Source organism: Ranitomeya imitator, chromosome 1 (assembly GCF_032444005.1).
Source record: "Ranitomeya imitator isolate aRanImi1 chromosome 1, aRanImi1.pri, whole genome shotgun sequence".
Taxonomy (NCBI): Eukaryota; Metazoa; Chordata; class Amphibia; order Anura; family Dendrobatidae; genus Ranitomeya; species Ranitomeya imitator.
Genome location: NC_091282.1, coordinates 154,951,281 through 154,969,746, shown reverse-complemented (window position 1 = coordinate 154,969,746; position 18,466 = coordinate 154,951,281). Strand labels below are relative to the sequence as shown.

Genomic DNA, 18,466 nt, shown 5'->3' with positions numbered 1-18,466 from the left:
CGCTCCTCCATCAAGGATCTTAAGATGGGTCGTCATTTCATCTTCCAACAAGACAACGACCCAAAGCACACAGCCAAGAAAACCAAGGCCTGGTTCAAGAGGCAAAAAATCAAGGTGTTGCAGTGGCCTAGTCAGTCTCCTGACCTTAACCCAATTGAAAACTTGTGGAAGGAGCTCAAGATTAACGTCCACATGAGACACCCAAAGAACCTAGTTAACTTGGAGAAGATCTGCATGGAGGAGTGGGCCAAGATAACTCCAGAGACCTGATCAGGTCTTATAAAAGACGATTATTAGCTGTAATTGCAAACAAAGGTTATTCCACAAAATATTAAACCTAGGGGTTGAATAATAATTGACCCACACTTTTATGTTTAAAATTTATAAAAATTTAATTGAGCAACAAAACTTTTTGGTTTGTAAGATTTATGCATCTGTTAATAAATCCTGCTCTTGTTTGAAGGCTCTAACTTATTTGCATCTTATTAAACCTGCTAAATCTGCAGGGGGTTGAATACTACTTGTAGGCACTGTAACTCCCTAGCAAGAAAAAATGTTTCCAAAATAGTGCTGATGTAAAGTAGACATGTGGAAAATGTTACTTAAGTATTTTGTGTGACATATCTTTGAATTTTTATGCCCTTAAATCACAAAGTTGGAAAATAGCGAAATTTTCCAAATTTTCGCCAAATTTCCATTTTTTTTTCCACAAACGCAGGTAATATCAAAGAAATTTTACCACTATCATGAAGTACAATATGTCTTGAGAAAACAATGTCATAATCACCAGGATTCGTTCCAGAGTTATAACCTAAAGGGACAGTGGTCAGAATTGTAAAAATAGGCCTGGTCATTAACGTGCAAACCTGTTATGATACGGTGGTCTAGGAGCAGCATGGAACGATCTCTGAAGGAAGTGGTAACTGTACTGACCGCACTCCCTAAGCTCAACACAACACTAGAAGTAGCCGTGGAATGCTCCTAACTCTCCCTAGGCATCTCGTCACAGCCTAAGAGCTAACTACCCCTAAAGAAAGAAGCAGGAAAGCTATCTTGCCTCAGAGAAAATCCCCAAAGGATAGATTAGCCCCCCATAAATAATGACTGTGAGTGGAGAGGGAAAAGACATACACAGAATGAAACCAGGATGAGCACAGGAGGCCAGTCTAACGAAATAGATAGGACAGGATGGAATTCTGTGCGGTCAGTATAAAACACTACAAAATCCACGCAGAGTTTACAAAAAATCTCCACACCTGACTAAAGGTGTGGAGGGCAAATCTGCCTCCCAGAGCTTCCAGCAAGACAGAATTAATTCACACTGATAAGCTGGACAAACATAGAAAGCACAGAATGGATAAGTCCACAATCTATGGACAGAAAAGGGCAGGCAAAAACTTAGCTGAACTGGTCAGGATAATAGGGAACTCCAAAGAGATGTGAATCCAACCAGAAACCATTTACAAGTGGCACTGGCTGAAGATAGAGCCAGACTTAAATAGCCGAGCAGAAGAGACGATAAGTGGAGGCAGCTGATGACAGCTAACTCCAATGAGCAGCCATACCACTAGAAACCACAAGAGGGAGCCCAAGAGCAGAACTCACAAAAGTGCCACTTACAACCACCGGAGGGAGCCCAAGAGTGGAATTCACAACACAAACCACCCTCGGGGCTTAACGGATTAATATTTCAAACTCTCACAAAGACTAATAAATGGGTAGGAGAAGTTTTGAAATTTTATTCTTGATACAAGAAAAACTGATGTAACAAGGGTTGTAAAAAAACACATGGACTAAAAATGGAGCCAGTGCAATGGAAAAAGACAATTTTTCACATATAATAAAAAAACCCTGATGTTTGAATCCTGCATTACAGCTTGTTAGTAAATTATAGTAGCAAAACTGTAAAATTAACAGTCACGTTGGACTCCTGACATCTCGGACCAGTCTGTCTGGTCTCTACCATGTTTTTTAGCATTCTTTTAACAACCATATAAAGGATTTAATAAAAAAAAATTTTTTAGAACCTCTGTTATGTTTTTTTTTAAAAACGGTGACAGAATAGCGATTTGTAGAATTTTGTTTTTAACTGCTTATCGGTTCTTTTTTTTTTCTTTATCTTCTTTATCCTACCCCAATGATGAAAGAATACCAGTTATATTTCTCTTAGTATGAGTGAATGTCCCGTCTCTTCTTGCTGAACTAAGAAGTATTAAATCGTTGTACTATACTCTTTTTCAAGCATGAAATATGAATTTTCTCATGAGTGCAGTTGAGCACTTCAGATTTTAACGTATCTCACAAATGGTGCTTGAAAGTTAACCATACATATCCTTTTGATTTTCCTACCTGACCTTTTCTTATTTGGTTACTTTATTGCTTGGGAATAAGCATCAATTGGATGTCTCAACTTTTGTGGGAACACTTGGCTTTGCTTGATAGGGTGCACAGTCATAAGATACATATTCACACAAGCAAATTTTAGTGGTATGATGAAAAAGGGTGACATAAAAAACAAAAAACAACCACCTTATTTTGTAATTGTAAAAACTAAGGCTTTTGTATTACTTTTAGTAATTAACTAATCCCTTCACTTAATAATTAAGGATTTGGATCTACCCAAGCTGTTTGTAAATAGTGTAGTAAATACATTTTAAGATATATATATATATATATATATATATATATATATATATATATATATATATATATATATATTGTAAATTAGCATATTGATTATTAGAGATTTTACTAACACAATTGAACTAAATAAAATTGTCTTTTTAGCTTAAGGTTCATTATTACTGCACGACCCACAGCCGTTAAATGACCGCCAATCGGATACTTGTTTGCTGAATAGTGAGTGATTAGTCTTTTGTGATGAGCACAAGTGCTCATTACTCGAGTTTGCGTAGGGTGCTCGTGTATGCACAGAGTATCGCGAAGGCTCGAGTGACATGTTCGGGTCCCCTTTTAGCATGTGTCTTTTTATGCAGGACAATGTGCTGCTGAGAGATTATTTTTTTAATCAACCTTAAAAAAACAATTTATTATATATTTTAGGAATCAGTCTTTTTTTTTACCAACTCCAGCTCCATCAAAATGGACACTAATTCCACAACTCCGACACCACAGCCCTGTTAGGAATGCTCGTTCATATAAATGATAGGTTTAGCTTCTGATCTGCCTAGCCATACACAATAGCATTCAGCTATTTGTTCTTGGGGGGATTTTGTTAAGAAACTACCGAAGATCCTATATCTCTTCTCATATTTTTGTAGGAACAGTAAGACTTCTAGATAAATGTTGGTTGGCTGAAACCACTGATCAACTGATGTATATGGGGGCATCCCAACACATGATGTAGTGTAAGAGAAGGACCGCCAGTTGGAATTTCATCTATGTAATGCTTTTGCTTCCAGTAAGTTTGGCAGAAGCTTTCTCCTCTCAATGAAACCTCCAAGCTGTCTGCAAGACTAACATTTGACCGACAGATATCCTGTATATGGTCAGCTTTAGACATCTGGAGGCATCCATAGTCATTGTAATGGGATCCGCTGACATCTCTTATTGCAATATGCTGTTTCATTCTATTGTAAGAATATTTTTTTTCTACATGGCTTTCTAAGAGACTATACTTTCAAGGTAGAAATCGCCAAAATAATCTGTGTACAGATGCCAGGCAGACAGCGAATACTTGGAGATTTAACCCAGTTAACAACATTTGGTGATTCTTTTTATACCCTAACCCATTTAAAATCCATTTTTTCACTTTTAGAAGAATGTTGTCCACCATGAAATGTAACAAAATAAGATATTACTTGCCCTCCACAGGCCCAAGGCTGGCTCTCCACTTCTGCTCGGTCTCTGTTTTGGCTATGTAAGTAACATCTTGTCAACTGCTCACATCACTGCTGCAACCACTTAATTAGCTCAACAGCTTGGCTCAGGTAGATGGTACAAGGCCCTGGGCTCAGTGTTTGGCTGCAGTTGTGATGTGCCATGTCAATATGATGTAACTGCTGCAGCTAAAACACCGAGACCTGAGCAGCAGCCGAAGTGCAGAGTCGGGACCTGTACCGGGGAGGGCGAGTACTAGAGATGAGCAAATATGTTCGATTCTGTCGCCGAATATGAATTTGCCATATTGCTACCCTATTCATGCCGAGTTTGTTTGATGATCGATTCCGAACAGATTCATTCATTTCTACTCCCATTGATTCCAATGACGTTCTGCTGTGTCTGGCAAATATTGCATAAACAATATTTTTCCCCTGATTGTAATCTGAACGAAATTTTGAAAAATTCGCTCGACTCTAGTGAGCGCCCTCTGATTTTTGTTATTTTACATAATGGGCAATGTTTAGGGTCTACATTTCTGAAAGTGGAAAACTGTTTAATATTAAGCCTGACAAAATAGAAATCTGCATTATTGATGTAACATAAAATAATGGAAAGAATGACGCTGTTTGTTTTTGTTGAATCTGCAGGAGTGATAAAGAAGGTTGATGTCCATTTTCTCTTCATTATTGGTCTTCTTGTTTGTTGATTTAAGTATGGCACAACTCCAACAAGGAGGAGGTCCAGATGAAAAAGAGAAGACAACAGCACTGAAAGGTAGTGTAGATGTCATTTTTTCCATTTTATCTGTAGGACAGACTTATTTTTTTTCTTAAAGGGCCACTGTCACCCCCTCCAGCCGTTATAAACTAAAAGAGCCATCTTGTGCAGCAGTAATGCTGCATTCTAACAAGGTGGCTCTTTTAGTTTTGTGTTCATGTATTACTAATATAAAGCGCCTTGAAACTTTTCAAAAATACCTGTCTTTGTCCATGGAGGCGGGTCTGAAGCCTCCTCTGTGAAGCGCCCAACTGCCGTCACTCATCTCTTCTGGGGCGATGGTCGCCGCCCCCTGCGCGCTGTTCTTCTTAAATCCGGCGCCTGCGCTGTGCGTGCCTGCCTGGGGCAGGCGCAGTGAGAATTGGCAATCATAGCTCAGATGCCGGGTTCCCGACTGCGCCTGTGCGGGCAGTGCGGCCACCCTGCTACTGAATCCCCACCCCACACTGTTATGCATTCTGCACAGTGCGGGGCTGGGATTCCTGGGCATGTGCACTGCGCTTGTCAGACGCTCCCCCAGATTCCCCGTCTTTCAGCGTCGGTCTGTGCAGGAATCTGCCCAGGAATCCCAGCCCCGCACAGCGAAATATATGGCAGTTAGGAGCTACCCCATAGAGAATCATTGGTCCGTGTGCAATGCGTAGTTTTTGCGCCTCTCATACGTCTGTAAAACTCTAGTGTGACGCCGGCCTTGGGATTTAATCAATTTCTGCTCTGAACTCTCAAGGAAGAAACAAGCAACCAAACAATCCCCCGCCTTCCCCCCAATCAATTTGTCCCTCACCTGGAGATAAAAGAAAAATATTTACTATATTTAAAAAAATAAAAGGTTAACCTTTTTCTGTAAATGAATATAATCCGGTGTACCGATTGCAAATGGGTTATTGCAATCGGGCATACAGTTATGGTTCAAGAATGGCATGCAGCAGGCGTGACACACACAGCTAATCTCCTGCTACATGTCCTGGGACCAAAGCTCACTCCAATTCCTGCACCCTAAACCCTTAGATATGGCTGGGTGAGAAATTTGACAGAAGAAGAGTGCTCCTTCTGTCAGCCCATTGGCACCCTAGCGTGATCATGATTGCCTATGGCTGCCATGACAATAGTGGCCTCCATTTCGGTCATGTATCTCAGATTATCAGGTACCCCCAAAGGTGGGAATTAGTAGGAGTAGTATATATGCAACCAAATGATTGTATTGTCTTTTCCCCTTGTGGGAATAGTAACAATTATAAAATATGTTTTTAAATGTAAAAAAAAAAAAATAGCTGTTGCCATGTTGTGACTCCCTAAAAAAAATATTTATTTTCTTGTGCAAAAATACTAAAAAAACAACATAAAAAGTGTGTGTGTGTGTGTGTGTGTGTGTGTGTTTATCTATATGCACTACTCAGAAAAAGTTGGGGATAGCTGACTTTTGGTTGACATTTTCAGGATGATCCTAAAATGCACCTTTTCAGGTGATCTTAATGTGACCTTCTCCAAATGTCCAACTATTCATTTTTTTTTTTTTGTACTTTTTGCACTACTTGCTCTTCTTTAACATGGCGCTTAATGGCAAAATTCACAACAGGTGTTTGATCTATTAATAGGACAATACATTTCAGCGTTCAATTAGTTATTTACACAGTCCTCCACATCATGCTGTTCATGTTTTGGCATCATGAAAACCAAGATGACATCTAGCAATTGGTCAACAGTACCTCAACATTGCGAGGCTTCAAGCAGGATGTTCTCAGACGTAAGTGGCCGCTGAGTTTAGTGTCGCAGAGTCATCAGAAGGTTGTAATAGAGCTCCTGGGAGCCTGGAAGAGTCACAGAAAGGCACAGAAGTGGACCTCCTTTGGTTACATCCCACACTGATGACCGCTTCATGGTGAACAATGCCCTTTTTAATTGGATGATGAATACCACGCAACTCCAGGCACATTTTAGGGAGGTGAGAGGCACCCAAGTTTCACGTCAAACCATTCAAAATTGTTAACATCAGTGTGGTCTGCTTGCTAGACGACCTGCAAAGGCCCCTACTACTTGACTACCATTATTAATGCAGTCATTGTACCTCTGCATGAACTATACAGGCCTAAACTCATATTCAAGGATGACAATGCTCCAGGTCATCGAGGTTGCATCATTAGTGAACGGCTCCTGGAGACTGAGGTACCTGAAATGGAGTGACCTGCACTTTCTCCAGACCTGAATCTCATAGAAAACTTATGGGATCAGCGGAGTCACCGTGTAGAGGCTCGTAACTCTGTACCCCAGAACCTCAATGACCCAAGAGCCGCCTTTCAAGAAGAGTGGGATGCCATGCCTCAGGAGACAGTAACTCGACTTGGGATACGGCAAGTTAGTGGGGCATTTATATTGTTTGGGGGTATATCCACCTATGTTGTTTTAATAGATTGTTTCCGAAAATATCACTGTAGCGGGAACCTCCTTTTTTTTTTTTTTTAAATATCCCTAACTTTGTTTTAGTATTTTTGCACAAGACAATTAACTACAGGATAAAAATAAAATAAATATAACTGTAAGAAAGTTGTTGGTATCAGAATATGTTGACAAGAAAAAACATTTATTGCTTTTTTTTTTTTTTTTTTTTTTTTTTTAATGCAAAAGTCGCAAAACCTAAAATAGACATCTATGTAAATTGTTATTGTTGTGATTGATACATAAAATAAAGATTTTTCAGTAATGCCTTAGGCTATGTGCACACGTAGAATGGACCTCTGCGGATTTTTCCGCAGCAGATTTGATAAATCCGCAGTGGAAAACTGCTGCGGTTTTTACTGCGGATTTATTGCGGATTCTACTGCGGATTCCGCTGCGGTTTTCCATCTGTAGTTTTCTATTGGAGCTGATGGAAAACTGCTGCGGATTCCGCACAAAGAATTGACATGCTGCGGAAAATAATCCACTGCGTTTCCACGCGGCTTTTTCCGCAGCATGGGCACAGCGTTTTTGGTTTCCCATAGGTTTACATTGTACTGTAAACTCATGGGAAACTGCTGCGGATCCGCAGCAAAATCCGCATCATGTGCACATAGCCGTAGTGTTTTGGTGTTGAAAGCTAAAATATAGAATTGCTCTGGTTTTTTCTTCCTTTTCATTTTGATTATCGAGGAGTGTAATAAAAAAAAGTGATCAAAAACTTGCATGTACCACAAAATGGTATCAATGAAAGTTACGGTTTGGCAAAGATTCTGCTCATAAAATAAAGTTGTTTTTGTATGTGTACATTTATTAAAAAATAAGAAAACCAAGATCTATGTATTCTTGGGATATCAATGCTTTTTGTGCAAAGCATTTAAAATGCAAAATAGTGGCAGAATGTTTTTTTTTTTTCCACAAAACTGGTAATAAGTTTGCTCACTGATATGTACTCCGAAATAATTCCACAGACAAAAAAAGCCCTCTTATGATTATATCAATAGAAAAATGTAAAAGTTATGACTCTTGGAGCGTGAAAAAGAAAAATGTTCGTCATGAAGTCCAAAACTGGATATGGCCCCAAGTGCCATCGGGAAGGTGAACCTACCAAATCTGAGCAGTTGGCACAAGCCATGGCCTCCTCCCTGTGGTCCTCTGCTTTGTGTGATGGCATTGTTAATGTTGCATTATATTGGGGGCGCCGGAGGGACTGGATGTGGGTTCATTTCCAGATGCACATATAGGACTCTGTGCATTTACTTTTGAAAAGTACTTAAGTAATTACATTTTTATATTTTCATTCTGCTTGTTAATCCTCAGCGCTGTGTAACTCCCTCTATAGCCCCACGCATTCAGTTACATACATAGATACATAATGCAAGGTTATACCTGGCATGCGGAGACATGGGAAATCTCCACAAATGTGCTGTGGAAATGATTTCTCATTTAGTTTCTGCTATGCATTTAATTAGAGAAGACTGAGAAAATGTGCAGTGCTGTGATAGAAGTCAATCAGATGAACCTGGGGAAACTAATCTGCTCATGGTATACCGTACTTATTATTGCAGCCATTGTAAGTCTAAGTAGGATTTAGTCAGTTCAGTGGGTCAAGTGCAGATTTCTTTCGTGTTCTGATGTAGTTTTCTCAGTCTAATCAGTACAAATATGGTGTAATCTTGTTTCTCTTTTAATGAGTGATTGGCCTTTTCTGAACCGAAACCATCTTGAGCATTTTATCTTTACCTCAAGGTGTGTTATTTATTTTGCACCACAAAGCCGATGTTTTTGGAGCCCATTATGAGCCGAAGGAATGAGTTTCCTTACTGGATCTAAATGGAGAGAAGTTGCGTACTATTTTTTTATCTGGAGTATAGATCAAGGGGGCCACAATCGCTCACTCGTGATAACATGCTCACAGCAGGAAATAATGTAAAGGGCTTGTCTCATCTTGTTAAATGGGTAAAATTGCAAAGTTCTTCCAAAAATGATCAACTTTGTTCTCCGTAGTGGGAGGATTTTCAATGATTATAGTTTACAGCCCTTGGCCAATGTCACAAGCCACCTCAACGTCTTTAAGAGGTGGCCACTTTCCTGGTCAAGAAGCTCTCATTTACAAGGGTTTTGCTTTAGAGCTTGCGGGCATTGCATTGAGGCCGACCAGCTGTATTGCCTCTGCATTCATCCGATGCGCCCTCGCCAGTGGTGCCATCATGCCTCTGGTCCAAATTGTTAATCTTCAGAAGCACACATTTCCTGGCAAGCAGAATCCAGGAGACAGAGGAGCATTTTGCTCCTGCGCAAAGAACATAAAAATTACCATTTTAAGAGTTTTAAATATATTTGTTTCTATATTATTTTAATCACCTTAACATGTTTAAAGTTTCTGCAAAATTGATTCATATCCCCAAAATGAAAGTACGTTTCGGAGGTAGACTCCCCAAATAACTATAAACTTAAAACTCAGACCCCTAAAGTTAATTTAGATTATCAACGCAACTGGATCGTTACTCATCTCTGACTCCTCCTGAAGCCAGTGTCTGATGTCTATCATTTATGATCCTAGTATGGACTCCAAAATCCAGACCATCAGCAGATCTCCTACCCTAAACTCAACAGCCTCAGGTATACATGTGAGTTTGGGAGAGTAGACCTGCTGCCGACTCTGATATCGCTGTCCAGTTCTCAGATTATTAATGTTGGATGTATGAAACTAAGCTTAACCAGATCCTACATCTCCCCAGCCACCAGTCTTCAGTAAGCCACGTCACATGATTTGTGCTTCCAGTCATTCCTTGCTATAAAATTCTCTGCCAAATGCTGGAAAGTTTAAAACTTGTCATTCTCTAATGTTGCTTCACATGTTGAACTATTGATATATCCCAGCCCATATCTTAAAAACTGCACTATATCATTATACTACGTCTGTCAAACATTGCGGTTGACTCTGTACTTGGGCATGAGAAGTTTTAGATCTTAAACCTATCAGTGAAGTCTTATTGTTAATTGCCGAGAGTCCAATCTGGCTGTGCTTTCTTACTCTTTAGGCCAAAAATCCATATATATAGCATTCAATATATGTGAATGGGATTTCAGACTTGCTTAAACTGTTCTTGCTGTCTATTTTCAAATTTGCACTGTACCCAGTGTGTCCAACATTTTGTTCTCTTCTGTATTCAAAGGAGACATTACTCATTTTATAATTATAGGATAGAATTTGCCTCTGATACATGTAAAAGAAAACTAGGGAGCAGAAAAAAGTGCAATAGGGTCTTATCCGGTTGACAAAGATATAAATAAGATTATGCTGACCTGGTGAGGTTGTGTTCAAACAATGATATTAAGGCATAAAATCCCAGCTGCAGCAGGTCCACTTGTCCTCAGACCAGAACATTCGTACAGAAAAAGGACGTTGTGGATATTCCACTGCTGGCGGGTAGAGTGGTAGATCCAGGCACACACAAGTAGGTTTTTTTTTTTTTTTTTAATTTTGTCTACGTGTTTTGAAGTATAAAAACTTCTTCAGAACATAAAAACCATAACGGTTTGTATACTTGGATCTACTATCCTACCTCCCTAGCGGTATATCCACAACTCCCTTTTTCTATGTAACACATGTAGACTGTGCTGATGGTTTCACGCCATCTAAACAGCACAAAGTATCTGCTGCCTACTGGATGGGTTCAGACCTTGTACACGTCTTCGGCTTGTGGGGTTTAGAAATCATAGCATTATATTAGAAATATATGGTTTATGTTGTGTTTTTTTTTTTTTGCTTCTTTTTATTCAGATCTCCTTTCTCGAATAGATTTAGATGAACTGATGAAAAAAGACGAACCTCCTCTTGAATTTCCGGATACCTTGGAAGGCTTTGAATATGCTTTTAATGAAAGTAAGTTTTATGCATACAACTTATAATTTTTCCAGTGTTTTTCTGGTAAATTACATAGCAACAAAATGAATGTTGTTAAAAACCAAAGTCAAAGGTGTATGATGCTTTCTGGCGTTCTGCAGCCTCTTCTGTCTTCCCAACTAATAACACCCCTCACTTGCCTACTGACATGTCTGATGTTCTACATACCCAGAAATAACAATATTAAATAGCACGTGATCCCGTCCATACATGATGGTGTTTTATATAATTAGTAATAAATATGCTGTAAGCTCATTTATTCTGTGTGTTTTGGTGTAGATGGTCAGCTGAGACATATTAAGACTGGAGAACCATTTATTTTTAACTATCGAGAAGACCTGCATAGATGGAACCAGAAGCGTTACGAGGCTCTTGGAGAGGTACGTTGTACTCAAAAGCTGATCTGTATGTATGAGTGACTCGCAATGTCCTAGGCATAATTATGCTTTATATTATCAGTCTTTAGTGTTAAGGCCCCTTCACATTAAGCGACGCTGCAGCGATACCGACAACGATCCGGATCGCTGCAGCGTCGCTGTTTGGTCGCTGGAGAGCTGTCACACAGACCGATCTCCAGCGACCAACGATGCCGGTAACCAGGGTAAACATCGGGTAACTAAGCGCAGGGCCGCGCTTAGTAACCCGATGTTTACCCTGGTTACCATCCTAAAAGTAAAAAAAACCAAACACTACATACTTACCTACCGCTGTCTGTCCCCGGCGCTGTGCTCTGCACTCCTCCTGTACTGGCTGTGAGCACAGCGGCCGGAAAGCAGAGCGGTGACGTCACCGCTCTGCTTTCCGGCTGACCGACGCTCACAGCCAGTACAGGAGGAGTGCAGAGCACAGCGCTGGAGGACAGACAGCTGTAGGTAAGTATGTAGTGTTTGTTTTTTTTTACTTTTAGGATGGTAACCAGGGTAAACATCGGGTTACTAAGCGCGGCCCTGCGCTTAGTTACCCGATATTTACCCTGGTTACCAGTGAAGACATCGCTGGATCGGTGTCACACACGCCGATCCAGCGATGTCAGCAGGAGTCCAGCGACGAAATAAAGTTCTGGACTTTATTCAGCGACCAACAATCTCCCAGCAGGGGCCTGATCGTTGGTCGCTGTCACACATAACGATTTCCTTAACGATATCGTTGCAACGTCACCAAAAGCAACGATATCGTTAACGATATCGTTATGTGTGAAGGTACCTTTACACACAAGAAGGCATGTTGTGAAAGGAGTTGATATATACGTACTAATTGATTTAAAGGGAACGTGACCACAAGAGTTACCTATATTTATGAATTAGTTACAGCGCTGCAATCCTCTTCTAAAGCTGATTTCAAGCAACCTCAATGTTAAGGAAAAGTTTCCAGCATAAATGTAAATTCAACATTTTAATGTTGTGGTGCCACATACTGTACTTAGACTGGTCAGAAAGGCAAGCACTTACGGGTGAGTAGCCCAGCCAGCCAATATCCCGTCCATGGAAGTGTGGTTATAGTGAGGGGTTAGTACTGGCACTACGGGACGTACGGTGAACTTCTGCCTACGGGCCGCTGTAGTACTTGTCGGTTCAGCACTGTAACAGCAGCACATCACTTCTGCTGTGAGATCAGAGGATGGTGCTCGGTTGGTCAAACATTGGGTCTGCACAGTGTAATTCCAGGGCAGTGGTGCCTAGGCAGATCCTTGTGCATGCCCGTAATCATGGTGGCCGCTGTATATTTGTGTGATTGAGGAGGCAGGCGGTAGGGCACTGCATAGACTGTAACCATGCCTTGGTGCCATGATGTTGGCTGGGTTGCTCAGCAGTAAGGCTTCTTTCACACTAGCGTCGGGCCCGGCCCGTCGCAGTGCGTCGGGCCGAGGTTACCGACGCTAGCGTTGCCTCCGCCGCACAACGGGTGCAGCGGATGCTGCTTTTCAGCGCATCCGCTGCCCCATTGTGAGGTGCGGGGAGGTGGGGGAGGAGTTCCGGCCGCGCATGCGCGGTCGGAAAAGACGGTCCGTCGGCTGCAAAAAATGTTACATGGAACGTTTTTTGCGGCCGACGGTCGGCCGAAAAACGGCGCAACCGTCGCGCGACGGTTGCGACGTGTGGCAATCCGTCGCAATGCGTCGCGTAATGTTAGTCAATGGAGAAAAAACGCATCCTGCAAACACTTTTGCAGGATGCGTTTTTTCTGCAAAACGACGCATTGTGACGGATTGCAGTTAACGCTAGTGTGAAAGTAGCCTTAGTGACAAAGGAGCACCAAGCATTAACAGGGTCTTATCCCATGGAAAAATTGGCATAGGTGAGGGGTATATTGCCCACCTTTTGGGGTTAGTAAACCCACCACTATGGAATTGAGGATTAACAGCTGCTTAAGGTCCCTCCAGTCTGGAGATCCTGCCGTATATAGCTGGTAGTGGGAGGATAGGAGTAGTAGTCTGCGCTGCTGATGCAATTCCAGTATCCAGAGTACGTTGTACAGGATTTACCATACGGTTTATTCTCCGCTCGTCTCAACATTCTACCAACTTCATCAGGAGAACCACAATATTTAATAAAACTTAAATAGTTTACCGAGGTAGTTAGTCATTCTAATTAGAATATGCGGCACCACAAGATTAAAATCCTGAATTTACAGTTATGCTGGCAACTTTTCCTGTCAGAGCATCTGTCAGTAGAATTTGCCCCCTAAGGCCTATTTCACATTTGCGGTTGTGTCCGCAGCCTTTCTGATGCATACATCCGCATGCGTCTTGATTTTCCTATCTTTAACATTGTAGACGCAGGTGCTTGCGTTCGCCCGCGTTTGCTTACGCATGCGTTTTTTTGCAATGTGCGGCTGGACGCGGCTAACTCACCTTGTTGGAATTTTTGAGGCGTCAAATTTCCATAAAGCATGTCTTTGCGTACGCATGCTTTCAATGTGCTTGCGTACTTTGGACTGCGCATGTCTAGGGACTGATTTAGTTAAGTAAATAAGGCAGCACACTGCAGCGCTAAAACATGCAAACTTGAAAACACGAAATTTGAACTGCATTACTGCACTAGAAATATGAAAAATGAGAGCTTTTAGCACATAAAAATGGCCAATTTTATGTGTACCTGGTAGCCCCTTTACGGCATCTCTCTTATACCAGGTCCTACGCTTGCCTTACCTCGCTGAGAATAAACGTCTCCATCTGAATGGGTACATGTGAAACCTCTTCTTAGACTAAAATTCTCTCTCTCTGTGGAGGGGTATTGGACCTGCTGTAATTAAAACACCTGAAGCTAGGAGGCGGAGTGCACGATCAGAAGGCTAGAGAATACATTTCAAAAACCTGACCGGCACATCCAAACATAGACTCAGTGGCCAATTTTATGTGAACCTGGTAGCCTCTTTAGGGACTGATTTAGACACACCCATTGAGACACGCCCTCCTGGAAATATCAAACGTATGCACATAAAAAGTGCAAACGCATGTAAAAACGCATACAAACGCTGCATTTTTTTTTTTGCCGTCATGCGTAAGCTGATGCGGATAAAAGCTGCTTAATCATGCTTTTTAGCATGCGGTTGCGGACAGTACGCTGCGGACACGACCGCAAATGTGAAACCAGGCTAAACCATCTATATGGACAAGCAGGGGTCATAGAAAGTTGAATAAAATGATACCTTGATACCTGCAATCCATTGTCTTATTTCAGACATATCTATATTTTTTTTTCCTTATGGATAAGTTTGGCCGGACACTGAACTCCCTTAGAATCTGCCTCTAGAGATTATTTTAAATGAAAGAAGAGGTCGTCTGTATGAGACATGAAACCAACATTGGGCAGTAGAACTGAACTTTGTCTTCTTACAAACGCATTTGCTGCAGCTCTGCTGACAGTCCCTTTAAAGGGGTCGCTTGGGTATCCCGATTGCTGGCCATCGGATAGTTTCCTTGACAGCTGTCCTGCTCAACGTGCGGCTGTCTCTCTAGTCCTGATGCTATAATGTGTAATAACATAACCTGTTATTACACCTACAAACAAGTATATTTTTGGCTGCAGTTTTGCGCTAAAGTGTGGCAAATTATTGGCGACAAGGCAGTTGATGCACGATTGGCTCATATATTTACAAGTAGAAATTTCTAGAAGTTTGAATGTTAACTTTCACTGCCTGAAACTTTAAGACAAACATGTCTTTTTTCACGTATTTCTGCTGAGCCGAGGAAAGACCTATTGCCCTGGCTGTTTTCTTGAGGCTACTTCTTCCGTGTTACTCTATATCAGTGCATTGAGAAATCACTGGAGTCTCAATACGATTCAACTTTCTTGTAGAATTGTAGGACTTTAATATCTGCCCTATAGACAATAAATCCTTTTTATTATGTTTTGTTAAGGACACGAACAAAACAGTCCCCCACCTGCTAGCAGATTCTTCCATTCCCTAGACTCTTCATACTCTAAGCTGTACGATTCTTTGAAGCAGTCGCAATTGTTCCTCTGTAGGCTATTAAAAAAAAAATCTAGAAGGCGTCTTGGCTGTCTGTGTCCTTAAGGCGTTATTGTATTTAACAAAATGTTATATAAAGTGTGATAAAATGATTGTAGTGAAGAAGAAAACCTCATGGTATTAATGACACTCTACATCTAAAGCAACAAAAAAGTGACTGTTTCAAAAGATGAAGTGTATTTTATGCCAGGGATTGCTTGGAAGGTCTGCGGAGATTGTATGCTCTGTTTATTTAAAAAGATCTTCTAAGACGACGAATAACAAGTTGAGGTTGAAAAATTTATTTTTACGATATTCTTTCCACATTATTTCCTGCAGTGGAGTGGTATGGGGATGGGATCCGCATGGCTGGTTACCAAGGACCCTAAATTCTATGGTGGAAAACAAAAAAACCAAAAAAATCACTAATTATAATAATCTATCACCCCCCCCCCTTTTTATTTCTCCTTAACTAAAAGTTAGGATTGGCCCTAAGGTAATGAAATAGTTACATTACAAAGGACACAAAAGGTACCGTAATATATATGTAGATAAATACATAGATATACACATATATGTAACAATAAATAATATCTGCAAAATTGATGGCAATTCACTAATAGACATTTGGGCATCTTTTGAGCTTACCAATTGACTTGTGTTGTAAAGTACAGAGTATCTTTCAGGTGGGAAACATCAGAATGGATGTGACTTCTTTTATTAAACACTTGGTGGTTTTAGATACCTGAAGCTGTGAAAAGACACCCAAAAGCCTGAACATATGAACAGCTAGTTGGTTTTTATGTAGAAATTAGTGATAAATGACCGTGTCCAGTTAAGGTGTTATCAGAGTATGCTCGGGTGCTAACCGAGGGCCTTCTGCATGCTCCATTCTCGAAAAATAGGTCCTAGTCCCCATGTCTGCATGTCTAATGTCTAACAGCCACAACATGTGCAGGGATTCCCTGTTTGTTAGGCCATCCCTACATGTGTTGTGGTTGTGGAACAGCCATGAGACATGCAGCTGTGGGACTCGAACATATTATTTGAGGACACCGAAGATACTCGGTTAGCACCCGATAATGCTCTTATAACACCTTATCCCAGCACGTATGCTCACCACTAATAGAAATGCATATGTTCATTCTCTTAAGTGCTTTCTGATACGTTTTTCAGTAGATTATCACTTGAAAAAAATTTCGTGCACAGACCTAAACGGTCTTTGGTGTGGGTGGGTTATATTTCATATCAAGCAGGAGAGAGCAGGTTAGATGTGTAAACTGTATTTTTTTTTATATACGATAGATAGATAAATAGATGGATCTTTGTATTCTGTGTAGTTCAGGGATTGGGAACCCTTATCCCGCTGGCTATTTACAGCCCGTGATGACCTTTTCTCAGGTCCCTGGACAGATTCCTGGGGACCGCAGTGCTTGGGCCGGCAGCTGTGTTTTGATGGCTACCGGCCTTTTCATTTACTCTTGCTCTGTGAGCACACGCACGCATCATTCACTACTGAGCGCTCACGAGCTTGCAGTTACAGATTACGTCCTGGCACCAGTGCCAGCATCGAGACTTACTTGTTCTAACGCTCGGGAAGGGTCTCTTTCTACTGGGTGATTGTGTTGTAAGTTTGTAAGTAACCAATTTGCTTTGAGATGCAGCTGAGAAGTCCTAGGACAGCTTTCTTAGGCTACATTCCCACCATCACGAAGTCGCAGCGCTTTGGACGCACCGTATTTTCTCTGCGTTTAAAGTGCTCCCTTCTATTGAACTCGGGTAAATTTTGCATGAGTTCATTGAACCATGCGGATTTATCACATTTAATACCTTGTATCGATGTAATTTCTGTTACGGACACTAGCATCTTTGCAAGAGAAGTTGACATGCTGCTGTCTTGAAAGACGAGCCCCATGTCCGTGTCCGCGGATGATTCGCAGGTGCACATAGATACATTTCTGGAAATCCCATTCATTATGCTGTTACAGCTGGCCGCTGCAGTTTTGGCGCTACATAAATACGCAGCTTCAAAACTGCAGCAATTCCTGATGGTGGGCACGTACCCTTAGATACTGATGTTTTCCAATGCATTTAGCCCTGTTTTGAGACATGAGATACTTAGAGGAAGGTTTATTATAATACTTAAAAGGCTTGTCCCACAAACAAAGTACACTTTAATTAAAAGATCTTAGAATAAAAAGAAGTTCCACAATTGGATGTGTTAAAAAAATAAATAAAGCAAAGGTTCCGGTTCTGAGGTAATCTTCTAAATGTGTCCCTGTGTTATTACCGTGTCTGATTTTGCAGGAACATAGTTGGATTTGCCACATCTCCTGGGCAGGGGAGGAAACTAAAGAGAGTATACAGACAGGACCGCATGAGATCACAGCTGATTCTTTCTGTGAGGTTAAACAGGCACGGAAATGTTTTTCCTTAGGGCTCACACTCTGTATTTAAAACTTGATGTTGATCCAGAGAAGTAGGACAAGTGTCATGTGAGTCTCACATAGCATCCATGTGACATACGGGTTTTTTTTTCTCTGCAACGGTTATTCTACAATCAGTTACAGGAGCATTTACAGTGTTCCATGCTACAGAATGGTAATTCATTTGTAAAAATCAGAAGGCATACAAGGGCATACAAGTAGTCTGTGTGCCATCCATTTTTTATTTTTTTTTCTCGCACCCATTGACTTGCATTAGTGAGATTCGTCCGGTATACGCCACCACTCGCAGCATGCTACGATTTTTTTCTCTTCCAGATCCTAGCTTAGAACAAAGTGCAAATGAGCATTAAATCAGTGAATGCATAACATTAGTCAAAGTGCAATGCGATTTTTGTTGTTGTTGTTTGTTTGTTTTTTGTTGTTGTTGTTTTGTCTCTGTATGGGCTCATACTCATCTGCGTATATAAACGAAAAAAATCAGCTGTGAGCCCCTGCTGTCCTGGCTGTATACCCTCTTGCTTCCTTTTCTGCCCAGGAGCTGTGGTATGATTAGACCATGTCGCTGTATGGTCAGACACAGCCATTACACAGTACACAGCAACGG

General features: G+C 41.1%; 1 protein-coding gene across 4 annotated transcripts in view; it reads left to right on the top strand.

The window, feature by feature from the left end:
* ARB2A (ARB2 cotranscriptional regulator A) overlaps positions 1–18,466 on the top strand; it is a 607,421-nt gene that overhangs the window by 41,460 nt on the left and 547,495 nt on the right. For 3 of the 4 annotated variants that reach the window (XM_069751802.1, XM_069751789.1, XM_069751809.1), the window contains 3 exons: positions 4,491–4,617; positions 10,841–10,942; positions 11,243–11,343. In XM_069751802.1, the coding sequence (XP_069607903.1) occupies positions 4,509–4,617; positions 10,841–10,942; positions 11,243–11,343 (312 nt within the window). In that variant the 5' untranslated portion in view covers positions 4,491–4,508. The remainder of the gene's footprint in view (positions 1–4,490; positions 4,618–10,840; positions 10,943–11,242; positions 11,344–18,466) is intronic. The other variant, XM_069751796.1, reaches the window with a different exon arrangement.